The 12,202-nt window shown below is 42.2% G+C and overlaps 1 protein-coding gene across 1 annotated transcript in view; it reads left to right on the top strand.

The window, feature by feature from the left end:
* The first annotated feature begins 294 nt into the window (after nucleotides 1–294).
* The window catches only part of LOC139413574 (solute carrier family 4 member 8), a 51,867-nt gene continuing 39,959 nt past the window's right edge, over nucleotides 295–12,202 (top strand). Inside the window, exon 1 of the mRNA XM_071161090.1 lies at nucleotides 295–425. Coding sequence (XP_071017191.1) covers nucleotides 381–425 — 45 coding nt within the window. The 5' untranslated portion in view covers nucleotides 295–380. The remainder of the gene's footprint in view (nucleotides 426–12,202) is intronic.

The following is a 12,202-nucleotide window of genomic DNA, read 5'->3' as shown; positions in this document are numbered from 1 at the left end:
GGCAACAGCAATGCGTCGCAGTCTTTCTGCTGCCTTCTCATAATTGGCTGAACAAGCAGTGATGCTCCATCCAACGCTAACCTTGCCCTGGACCAAAGAGAGGAAAGCTTGAGGAGCGCGCGCATCAGGACGTCAAAACGCTAATAACAGAACAGGTGGAATTTGCAGCGTTTCTACGATTCTCTCTCAACTGGGAACATGTTTTCCCACACCATGTCTGTCAGAATTGGGAAGGAATGTCACCAATGAATATCTGTCAAAGAATTGAGTGAAAACACCGCGAGTCTCTTGTAGCCGTCTTGGCTATCAGCTTCAGCTTCTGACTCCGTGTATAGTAGCTCACCCGTCAACTGAAAGGACGATACACGGACCCTACTATCATGCCCGCAGAAGTCAACGACCCTGAGAGCATTTTGAGCTACCAGGTATTGTCATCTTTCTTTGTGCACTCCTTTATTTATTGAAAAATGTAATATCAAAATATGGCACAGTCAAGTGAATAAAAGTAGCGTAGATCTATACATCAGCCGACAATAACAATGTTAACTGAACGTTACCGATGCCGTTATAACGGTTTTATCTGGAGAGGAAAAATGGAACGCTTCTGGACGCGCTTTTATCCTACCAAATGTGGGAAGATCAATAGCCATGTTTGCCTATAGGGCAGCTCAATCCAGTTTGTTACGAAGATTAACATAATTATTAATTACATCTCAATGTGAACGGATTGAGATTTAGATGAATTTGCCACTCTTCAAGTGAAAACAGGAACGCATTTTTGTAGTAGGTTTACAATCCTGTGAGGGTGGAGCAGAGTTAGTGCGCACGAAGTGTTTTTATTATTCGGAAACTGCTGGCACGTGCAATGACACAATTCCCAATGGACATATCACATTGCAATACACTGCCTAGTGTGGACCCATCTTTCACGAGTTAAATTTCTTTAACCTCAAACATGTTTTAAAATGTGTCTGGCATCGCCAGAAATAAGGAACATGTTGGAGATGCATGCAATCACTCGGCATGGCAAGGCAGGCAAGTGTAAACAAGGATAGAGGCTTAGTGTATATCTATGTTTGTTCATTGGTTGGCTATATAGAACGGACACTTATTAAAACTGTTTGAATATTGAGTTTGATCAATGTATCGATTATGAAGCCTACAGCAGCCTAGGCTATGGGTTGTCCAAAACAATTGAAGCATTCGGTCTACTTATCCTTTTAGTAACCGCATCAGACAACATCAACCATTCACCCTCAATGATAGCCTACAACACACAACTAACATGTTCAGTGTAGCTAAAGTGTTAATAATATTCTACTCATTCCCGGAATACATTCTCAATTACCCTCAAATGACCTTGACGCCATCCTATGTGTAATCCGTGGCGGTTGAAGGAAACCGAGCTCCGAATTAAGCTTTAGTTTCACCATTGTGTTAATTAGGGTGGGACCATAGAGCTATATATAGTTTCTAAGAAGATAACGAGAAAATATAATTAGCGTCAGCTTTCAATACTTGATTGATTTTACCCATGGTCAACCGACAATACAGGCAGTTCAAAATACAGCGACTGCTCATGAATGTACCCTGAAGCATCTCTGGGTGATGAATGAAATAAGTGTACATAGTACCTTACCAGGGTTTAAGATAGGATAATGTTAGGAATATTTATGCAAAGTACCTGGATGACAGTCTCCTATGTCGTCATTGGTTGGCTGACTGCTTGGGGGATGTATGGAGACTCAAGTGTTTTTTATTTATTATTGGAGAAAATTCTGAAATTCCATTCCGGTGCCAGAACAGCTAATCAAAGATTATCAACTGGACTAGACTGTAGTCTGATGGTGCTTGAAGTTGTTCAAATGGGCATTATTTGGACAGTAAGTGTCCTTCAAATACATAGGCTCTGATACACAGATCTGATAGAGAGCCAAAAGTCTCATATTAGATTAAGCCCGATTGTAGCCTAAGTATTGAGGTTAAAGTGATTGGGGAGGATCTAGACTGGACTGAGCATGGGCAGACCTAATGACTGGTGTCAAGGGAAGACAATGGTAATATAATTTGATGGCTTCACTGCATAGCACCGGAAAGGGAGGGATGCATACAGAGACATCTGGACCCAGACATTACAGATCTCTAGCCTCCCAGTGAACCCATTACCACTGTCTGTATATCATCTTGCGATAAGGTTAATGCTTTATTTCATTACTCTATTAGCTCGAATCCAGTTAGCACAGAACTAGGCAATATCAGGCTATGATATCGCCATGCGTGAAGGAGCCTATAATGCCTCAATAGTTTTGTTTGTTCTGATGAGTCACCACATGTACTGTGTCATACAGTAGAGAATCTATGACTGATAATGCCAAAAACAGACCAGCCCTAAATATATGACAATGTTGTTAAAGGACAGCGATTTCACTGCCACGTTTTTCTAAAATCTTACTGAATTTCTATAATGGCATTGGCCCATTTCAACCCAAGTCTTGAGTATCAATAAAATTATGTAACATGGATAGGCCTTATTAATGTAGCCATAGTACAGTACACCATGTTGTGTTGTGAGGTGAAATCCTCAGACCTACAGCTCAAATGTTTCTTAAAATCAAGGACAGAACAAGAGAATAACTATTAGAATATACAAAGACATAATATTTGTTTGCCACAAGAAATTCTCAATAGACGCATGGACTGCAAGAACATCCTTAACGTCTTTGTGCTTCACACAATATCTGCTGACAGCACAGTGTTAGAGTTTAGAGTTCCAGTTTAGAGCAGTCATTTTCACTAATTAGTGTAGCATACAACATGGAACCTAGATTCTGGCAAACAAAATAATCCCAAACCTAAGGCATGCCATGAGAGAAGGACTGTGGACCAATGGAGACCGGCACACTAGCGGTAGACACATTCTTACAATTACGCATCTTCAATTTGGTTACGCCATTGTCATCACTCCCGTCCTCCCAAGGCATGCCCATCTTTACCAGAGTAAGGGATCCCCTGACTGAACAGGAAGGCCAAACTTTTATACTCTAGGCAATGCCTTTCATTTCCAATAAGGGACACCTGGCACTGACAAGCCACAAGGGTACATTCACAAACTACCTTGTTGTAGATAATAACTCAGTTATGGTTCAGTTAGGACATTTCCATGGTGATAACCCTTAATCCCTTAACTCCCCTTCGTGATGACAAACTCCCTTTAATGTTGTTCTGTCCAGCTTATCTCACAGTTTTAATTAGGCTCTGATCTTATCTCTGTGTTTGGACAGACCAATATGTACCTGTAAGTGATTGCTTTGAGAGGGAAAAACTAGCCACTGTAATGTTTATGTTATGATCTGTTTGTTAGCACTGGCAGCATTGTCCTTTTAGTGACAGAGGCTGTAAAAAAAATAAGTTGTGGTGAAACACATGCGTGATAAATGATATGAGTGATATCCCTTCTCACGCACGCACACACTCACATACAGCTAGTAATATAGTGCCTCCTCAATCAAAGGAAGTCACAGAAGAAGCTGAATGGTGCACATGTAATTAATTATACAACACCCTTCCCTCCCTGTATGAGCTCTATTTGCATTGTTGCATTCTCTCACCTACACAACCCACCAAGGCCACAGTGTTCTGATGGAGGTAAGAGAAAGGTAAAGAGAGAAAGAGAAATAGAGAGAGACACAAATAAATGAGTGGCATTGAACAATGCTAGTGAATACATCGCATCCTCTCCTCTCCCCTTTCTCTGCTCTCTCTCTCTCTTTTTAACCTGACTAAGACCACTTTTTCTCTCATCTTTACCTCCCCACCCCTTCACCTCAGTCATCCCCCTTTCTCTATCCCCATCTGTCCAATCCCTCTCTCATCTTCTCTTTCACGGCTTAGATATCAGCCTCTCCCATCCCTAGTGTCCTATGGAACTAACTCCTCTATTCTTCCTGAGTCAGGTCAGTTGTAGTGTACAGCAGTGTGTTAGACTGTAGTGTAGTAGCAGTGCAGGTGTCTGGGGCCAGGCCTGGGGCTGAGTGGTTACAGTTACACTATGAGCCATGTGGAGGAGGAACAGCAGCCTCTGTGGCCTGCTGGCCCCGCCCCCCTCACACACTGGGCCTCGTCTGGAAGTGACAGGCCCAGTTGTCAGAGTCAGGATCTGTAGCACTGCTGTCAGGTCAGTGTGCTGCAGGAGGGAGAATGGAGAAGAGGAGAGGAGAATGGAGAAGAGGAGAGGAGAATGAGAGGGAGGGGGAGTGAGAAAGGAGGAGAGAGAGTGTAGAAAAAAGGAGAAGAGGGAGAGGGGGGCTTAAGTAAAGAGAGGGAGAAGGAAGCATGGAAATTGAGTTGAAAGGAGGAAGGAGAGAGTGTGGAGAAAGTAGAAAGGGAGAGGGGGACTCTAGGAAAGTGAGGGAGGAAGAGAGAGAGTGGTGGACTACTTAAAGAGAAGTAGCCTGTAGGAGGAGAGGTTATTGGGCCTATAACCGTGACCCTGTCTTACACACAGTTCAGACGCCAAACTTATGGCGAGTCGAACTGAATAGAAATTAAGAGTTGGCCGGCACAGTTGAGAGCTTTTCTTGACGTACCGATTGGTTTCATACAACCGCTCGCAAGACTGCAGCCTTCCTCGTTGGTTTTGGGTCGAATTCAGGCATAACAGAAACCTCTTGTGTTAAAGAAACCACACAGTTTATTGCACTAAAAAGGCAGATGATTCACACAACTGTGCAGCGCGGAAGTTCATGTTTAAAACAGTGAATATGATTGGTTTTATGTGTTAACTAATGTAACGTGTCTTCACATTTCATAACTCCCTTTTACTAAGGAATCATAAAGAGTCTCCTAATCCCTAAAATAAACCATGAGATCTGTTAGTGATATTAGGATTACTGTGCAACGTAGACCTTCCAGTTTCTCCCAGGATGGCAAAACAATTTGCATGTTCGTGTAGTGCCCATCGGTTATGAATGTTTCAGCCTTTGTGTGGAGAAGTCGTGTTTTTACCGTAATTTGCTGGTTTTAAAGAGCACTAAAAACTACATTAAACATGAGCCTTTCTGCCGCCACAGAAACAGACCCTGGGTCTGTTCTAACGTGACCACCCGCGAATCCGAGGCCATGATTGTGCTTCCGTTGTTGGTGTGGTGGTAGCGAAGCAACCTTTATTTGCATGTAATTAACATATATGCATTTGACATTTTCTCCCGACAAAAGAACTGCTCTGGCGCGCTGCATGAAACAGAGGCTCGTTTAGTTAAAAGTATGCAGTATGCCACGACCGCAACGCAGTAGCAGCTCGTGACTGGCTAAGTAGGCGGGGCGGGGCCGAGTGCGGATGGATTTTTCAGAATTCAACATGTATCACTTCAACCAGCCTGATAATAGTTAATTTCCAATTTGTTTAATTTCTCTAAACTCAGAATAGAATAGGAATGGAGTTATAGGCCTACTCAGGCTGGTTATAGGCAGACTATCACATTTGACCTATAGCGTAGCCCAAATAGCCCATCTATCCTATTTAAAAAGGACTTAAGACAGAAACAGATCATTGGTTCCATTTCCATTATTAGTGTAACCAAAGCTCTGTAACATATAAATCAAATCAAAAGGCTATTGCACAGAAAAACATGGACTTGCGGGTGTATCGCAAATTCAGAACTGAAGGACAGCAACACAATAAACTACAGCACTGATCATTGGAAACGAGATCAGAATGACTGCTAAGGCTTGATCCATGAATGAAATAATTAAATTAGGTAGCCTAGCCTACAAAACTAAAACAATCTATGTTCAAATCCAAAGGCCTGATTAACATGACATCGGTAGCCTATGATGCAATACACGTGATCATATTGAGGAGAACAATAACTACTTAGCCTACATTTGAACACCACCACAGAAAGTTCACTCTTTGGCATCTTCACAATTAACTAGCCTAGTTTTGTTGTTAGGTTTGAAGATAACTAGGGCCTATTACTCGCAGCCCACCTCTTCCAATGCATTGTGGAAAAGTGTGTATCGAATTCTACTAGATGAAGAGCTGAAGTGAATATAACATCCTGGCATTTAAACTATACTCGATTTTTGAAAATTCCCATACTATAAAGAAAATAATAATCCCATACTGAGAGTGCGTCATGCGTGATTGCGTTGTTTCCCGCTATTCGTTGATTTCCTTAGCGCATCCCCATATCTAATTGATCAGCTGTTGTCAAAGCTGAAATTAGTATGACATCCGGCATTTAAAGTATTCTTGATTTTTTTCTAAATGTCGCTTACCATTAAACTACATTTTTTCTCCATACTCAAACGGCCTACTATTTAGGACGCAAGTATGGGTATTCAAACATGGCCAGTGTCTACTGTTTGAATGTCTGTGGATCAGCTGAGTCGTTGGTCCCCGGTTAGTGTTAATGGTTATTGCCTTGGTCAGCTGAGTCGTTGGTCCCTAGTTAGTGTTAATGGTTATTGCCTTGGTCAGCTGAGTCGTTGGTCCCCGGTTAGTGTTAATGGTTATTGCCTTGGTCAGCTGAGTCGTTGGTCCCTAGTTAGTGTTAATGGTTATTGCCTTGGTCAGCTGAGTCGTTGGTCCCTGGTTAGTATTAATGGTTATTGCCTTGGTCAGCTAAGTCGTTGGTCCCCGGTCAGTGTTAATGGTTATTGCCTTGGTCAGCTGAGTCGTTGGTCCCTGGTTAGTATTAATGGTTATTGCCTTGGTCAGCTGAGTCGTTGGTCCCTGGTTAGTGTTAATGGTTATTGCCTTGGTCAGCTGAGTCGTTGGTCCCTGGTTAGTGTTAATGGTTATTGCCTTGGTCAGCTGAGTCGTTGGTCCCCAGTTAGTGTTAATGGTTATTGCCTTGGTCAGCTGAGTCGTTGGTCCCCGGTTAGTGTTAATGGTTATTGCCTTGGTCAGCTGAGTCGTTGGTCCCCGGTTAGTGTTAATGGTTATTGCCTTGGTCAGCTGAGTCGTTGGTCCCCGGTTAGTGTTAATGGTTATTGCCTTGGTCAGCTGAGTCGTTGGTCCCCGGTTAGTGTTAATGGTTATTGCCTTGGTCAGCTGAGTCGTTGGTCCCCGGTTAGTGTTAATGGTTATTGCCTTGGTCAGCTGAGTTGTTGGTCCCCGGTTAGTGTTAATGGTTATTGCCTTGGTCAGCTGAGTCGTTGGTCCCCGGTTAGTGTTAATGGTTATTGCCTTGGTCAGCTGAGTTGTTGGTCCCCGGTTAGTGTTAATGGTTATTGCCTTAGGCACAAACTGGTTGAATCAACATTGTTTCCATGTCATTTCAACCAAAAAAGGATGTTGAATCAACATGAAAACTGATTGGATTTGAAAAAAGTAATCAACGTTAGGGCATTTAGTATTTTTTTCACCCAACTTTTAATCTAAATCCAATGACATGGTGAATTCACGTTAGTTGACAACTAAATCAAATGAAAATCAAAACTAGACGTTGCACTGACGTCTTTGCACAGTGGGTCTGCTGTGGTCATTCATTATAGCTCTGTGATAGAGCACTTCAAGTTTCAAGTGTTAATGTCACGTGCACAAGTACAGTGAAATGCCTTTCTTGCAAACTTCAAACCCAACAATGCAGTAATCAATATCAGTGTACCACTAAAAATAACTTACGGTATAACAAAAACACATGAGAAATAAAAATAAGAAATAATAAGAACACAAGAAAGTCAGAAGCTATATACAGGGTCAGTTCCAATACCATTTTTACAATGTGCAGGGAGGGATACTGGAGTGATAGAGAGCAGAGATAAAATAAGGTGACTAAGCATCAAGATATATGATAAACAAGAATAGCAGCAGCGTAAATGATTATTGTATGTGTGTGTGGATGTTATGTGTGTGTTGGAGTGTCAGTGTGTGTGAGTGTGTAGAGTTCTGTGAGTGTGCATAGAGACAGTGCAAAAAAATAAATACAAGGGTCAACTCAGAAAGTCCTTGTAGTCATTCTGTTAGCTATTTAGCTGTGTTATGGCTCGGGATAGAAGCTGTTCTGAAGTCAGTTGGTGACTCACTTGATGCACTGGTACCGCTTGCCATGCATAAGCAGAGAGAACAGCCTATGGCTTGGGTGGCTGGGAGCTCAGCCCCAGTGATGTACTGGGCTGTCCGCACCACCGTCTGTAGCACCATGTGGTCGAGGGCGGTGCTGTTGCCATACCAGGAAGTGATGCAGCCAGTCAAGATGCTCTCAATGGTGCAGCAGTTTAACTTTTTGAGGATTTGAGGGCCCATGCCAAACCTTTTCAACTTCCTGAGGGGTATGATGCACTGTCGCACCTTCTTCACGACTGTGCACATGTGAGTGGAGGATTTTAAGTTCTTAGTGATTTGGACACTGAGGAACTTAAATCTCTTGACCCACTCTACTGCAGCCCTGTCAATGTGGATGGGGGCTTGCTTCCACCCCACCCCCATTTTCTGTAGTCCACGGTCATCTCCTTGGTCTTACTGACCAAGAGGTTGTTGTCCCGGCACCACACTGCCAGGTCATTGACCTCCTCCCTGTAGGCTGTCTAATTGTCAGGCCTACCACCCTTGTGTCATTAGCAAACTTGATGCACGACTCCAAAACCATCATCACCACGCAGTCGTGGGTAAACAGGGAGTACAGGAGAGGACTAAGCACACTCCCCTGTCGGGCACCCGTGTTGAGGGTCAGGGTGGCGGAGGTGATGTTGCCTACCCTCACCACCTGGGGTCAGCCCGTCAGAAAGTCCAGGATGCAGTTTCAGAGCAAGGTGTTCAGTCCCAGGGTCCTAAGTTTATTGACTAGCTTGGAGGGGACAATGGTGTTGAACGCTGAGCTGAGCTGTAGTCAATTAACAGCATTCTCACATAGGTATTCCTCTTATCTAGGTGGGTGAGGGCAATGTGGAGTGCAATTGAGATTACATTGTCTATGGATCTGTGGGGCGGTATACAAATTGGAGTGGGTCTCAGATCTTCAATGTTCATTCAGACTTGGCTGATTTAATTATTTTCCAGTACTACAGTTAGAAACAACATCAAGATACTAGTTAAGCCACCTTTTATTTACACTTGTTCACGGAAATGACAAGTTATGCTGTTTATTATACAAGTACAATACAATAGAAAAAACTAAACACATTCCTTACCCCAGAACACTCCAATGAGTGACTATCCAGAAAAATAAAAAGGCGAACTCTGTGTCTGCATTGATCTGAGAATTTATTTTCGGGACATACAAACAGGCTTTCAAAATACACTCCCATCTCTCATTAAGCTTTTGGGTACACTTTCTTTCCACAATACAATAGAACTGTATTGAAATACCTTCTCCCATTGATAACTTGTTGGCAGTGTGATAGAAATTAGGAGATGGGTGTGTGGTGAAGAAAGTGAGTGTGATGTGCTGTGGTAGTTATTCCACTGCTTCTCAGGCCTCATTAGGTCCACCATTGAGCACCATCCCTTTAAAGACAGACTCATAGCACAGAGCTAAGGGACACATTCCAGGTTCTGACTAGAGGGAGTACAGCTATGACCGGAAGTTACTTTTCCAAAGCTGGTTAGAAGAATTTACGCAGCAGGTTAGGATAATTAATGTGGCAGGTTAGGAGACTTAGGTTAGGAAAATGGTTAGGGTTACCTATAACACACTCCTAACCTGGTATGGAAAGTCACTTCCAGTCATAGCTGTACTCCCTCTAGTCACAAAACATATTCTGCCCACAACATCCCTTTAGGCGGGGCTCCCAGGACAGTTACAGTAACAGTAAATCTCTCCATGGAGCTGACTGATTGTTGTATGGTTCTGTTTGTTCATTGATCACTCTGTACAGCCAGGACAATGGGAGATTAAATGTGTTGGATTGTAAACTGTGTCTTGTACAGATGTAGGATCATAATTTGAGCCAGTTTGCTATAGCAGGAAAATTAGTATTATTAAATGTGAATTATTATTTGGATTATAATTAATGGACATTTTTGTAGGGCTTGTAAATGTATCACATTGGAAATGACAAACTTCAGAAGACTTTTTAAACCTCAAATACACTACAAGTTTTAAATGTCCTGCATTGCAGGAAAATTCTCCTGCAACAGTGTGATCAAATTAAGATTCTACATCTGTATGTATTTATCTTACTTGTGACAATGCTGGCCTGGCTGTGTGCACTTAAAATGGACTGACAGTCTTCCAAAATAAAGGATATTTATTTAGGAACAGGAAGGTAAAAAAAAGGATGCTACAAGTAGACAATAGGCCTTGTAAAATGTTTAAAATGCTACAACATTTATACAAACACTGAACAGCATCCTACTACTGGCCTGGATTACACTGCTTCCACCAAATGTATGCTTTTGTGGATGAAATCCAACTAATGTTGATAGCCAACTCAACTCTTTGAGATATTCCACCAGATTGTAAGCTTTTACATCCAATGAAAGCATTTTCTATTTCCATATCAAACCTCCAAATCATCAAAAACGAAAAAGAGACACAGAGACACATAGTAGCTCACTGTACAAGTAGGATTTTATTCACAAGACATATTTCACATGTATTCATCCTCCTGGAGGAGGAATTCCTCCCAGCCTTGAGATCAGAGCTAAATTAGACAGATGCTTTGGGTGATACAGCTGTGTGTGTCTGTACATGTATGTGGTTGTGTTTTGATGTACTGTTACTAGGTAACAGAAAGGTTAAACAGAGGTCTTCTCAGTGTGAGATGCAGACCATGATGATTCCTAGACCTGGAGAAACACTGTTTTCACTCCCTGTGTGGCTGGCAGCTGTGACAAATATTGTTGAATACACAACACCATCTGCTACATTCTGACATTCTGCTAATTGGAAAACAAAAATGAATGTCTGTTTTTATTGTTCTGTCAGGTAGACTCTCTCTCGCTCTCTGTCTCTGTCTCTGGGGTGTGTATGTGTGTGTGTTTAGAAACTCAAGCTGAGTTGTCCCCAGGCTACTCCAGTGCTATAGTGATTTGCTGTGGTGGTGGTGTCCTCCCCTCACACTCTGTCAGTCTGTCAGTAAAAAAAAGTAAGAAAATGTGTGCACTCACTACTGTGAGCAGTCTGCTAATTGACTTACATGTAAATGTACATGTAGTTACTGTAGCACTGATGAGCCTGTGATGGACACAAACTCAAGTAAAGAGCTATTTTGCTTGTGTGTGTGTGTGTGTGTGTGTGTGTGTGGTAGCAGGTGGCTGAGATCGGGGGTTGATGGTGGTAAGCTGTGTGGAAAATGACTGTGTGAAGCCAAGCCCTCTTGAGCATTGTGGGCATGACTGGGGTGTGGTGGGTGTGACTGGGGTGTGGTGGGCGAGTGACATGCATTATTTACATGCACCAAATAATGCATGCAGACCAGATTTTGGCCGATACATGCTAATTATCAAAATCCAGAAAAGAGCCGTTCAATTCTACAGCCACCTAAAAAAAGTGATTCCCAGACCTTCCATAACAAAGCAATCACCTATAGAGAGATGAACCTGGAGAATAGTCCACTAAGCAAGCTGGTCCTGGGGCTCTGTTCACAAACACAAACAGACCCCACAGAGCTCCAGGACAGCAACACAATTAGAGCCAACCAAATCACGAGAAAACAAAAAGATAATTACTTGACACATTGGAAAGAATTTACAAAAAAACTGAGCAAACTAGAAAGCTATTTGGCAAAGCTTTGACTATGTCTGTACATATGTACTATGCACAGACTCAGTGAGCAAAAGAGGGGAACCGGCCAGGCAGAGACAGCAAGGGCGGTTCGTTGCTCCAGAGCCTTTCCGTTCACCTTCCCACTCCTGGGCCAGACTACACTCAATCATATCAAAAGAACAGTATACCATCACAGCAGCAAAATGTGTGATCTGTTGTCACAAAAAAAGGGCAACCAATGAAGAACAAACACTATTGTAAATACAACCCATATTTATGTTTATTTATTTTCCCTTTTGTACTTTAACTATTTGCACATCATTACAACACTATATATAGACATAATATGACATTTGAAATGTCTTTATTCTTTTGGAACTGCTGTGAGTGTAATGTTTACTGTTCTTTTGATTGTTTATTTCACTTTTGTTTATTATCTACTTCACTTGCTTTGGCAACATTAACATTTGTTTCCCATGGCAATAAAGCCCTTAAATTGAAATTGAATTGAGAGAGAAAGAAGGAGAGAGGGAGTGAGAGAGAGTGGT

Source organism: Oncorhynchus clarkii, chromosome 7 (assembly GCF_045791955.1).
Source record: "Oncorhynchus clarkii lewisi isolate Uvic-CL-2024 chromosome 7, UVic_Ocla_1.0, whole genome shotgun sequence".
Classification (NCBI taxonomy): Eukaryota; Metazoa; Chordata; class Actinopteri; order Salmoniformes; family Salmonidae; genus Oncorhynchus; species Oncorhynchus clarkii.
This window is presented reverse-complemented; position numbering and strand designations above follow the sequence as displayed.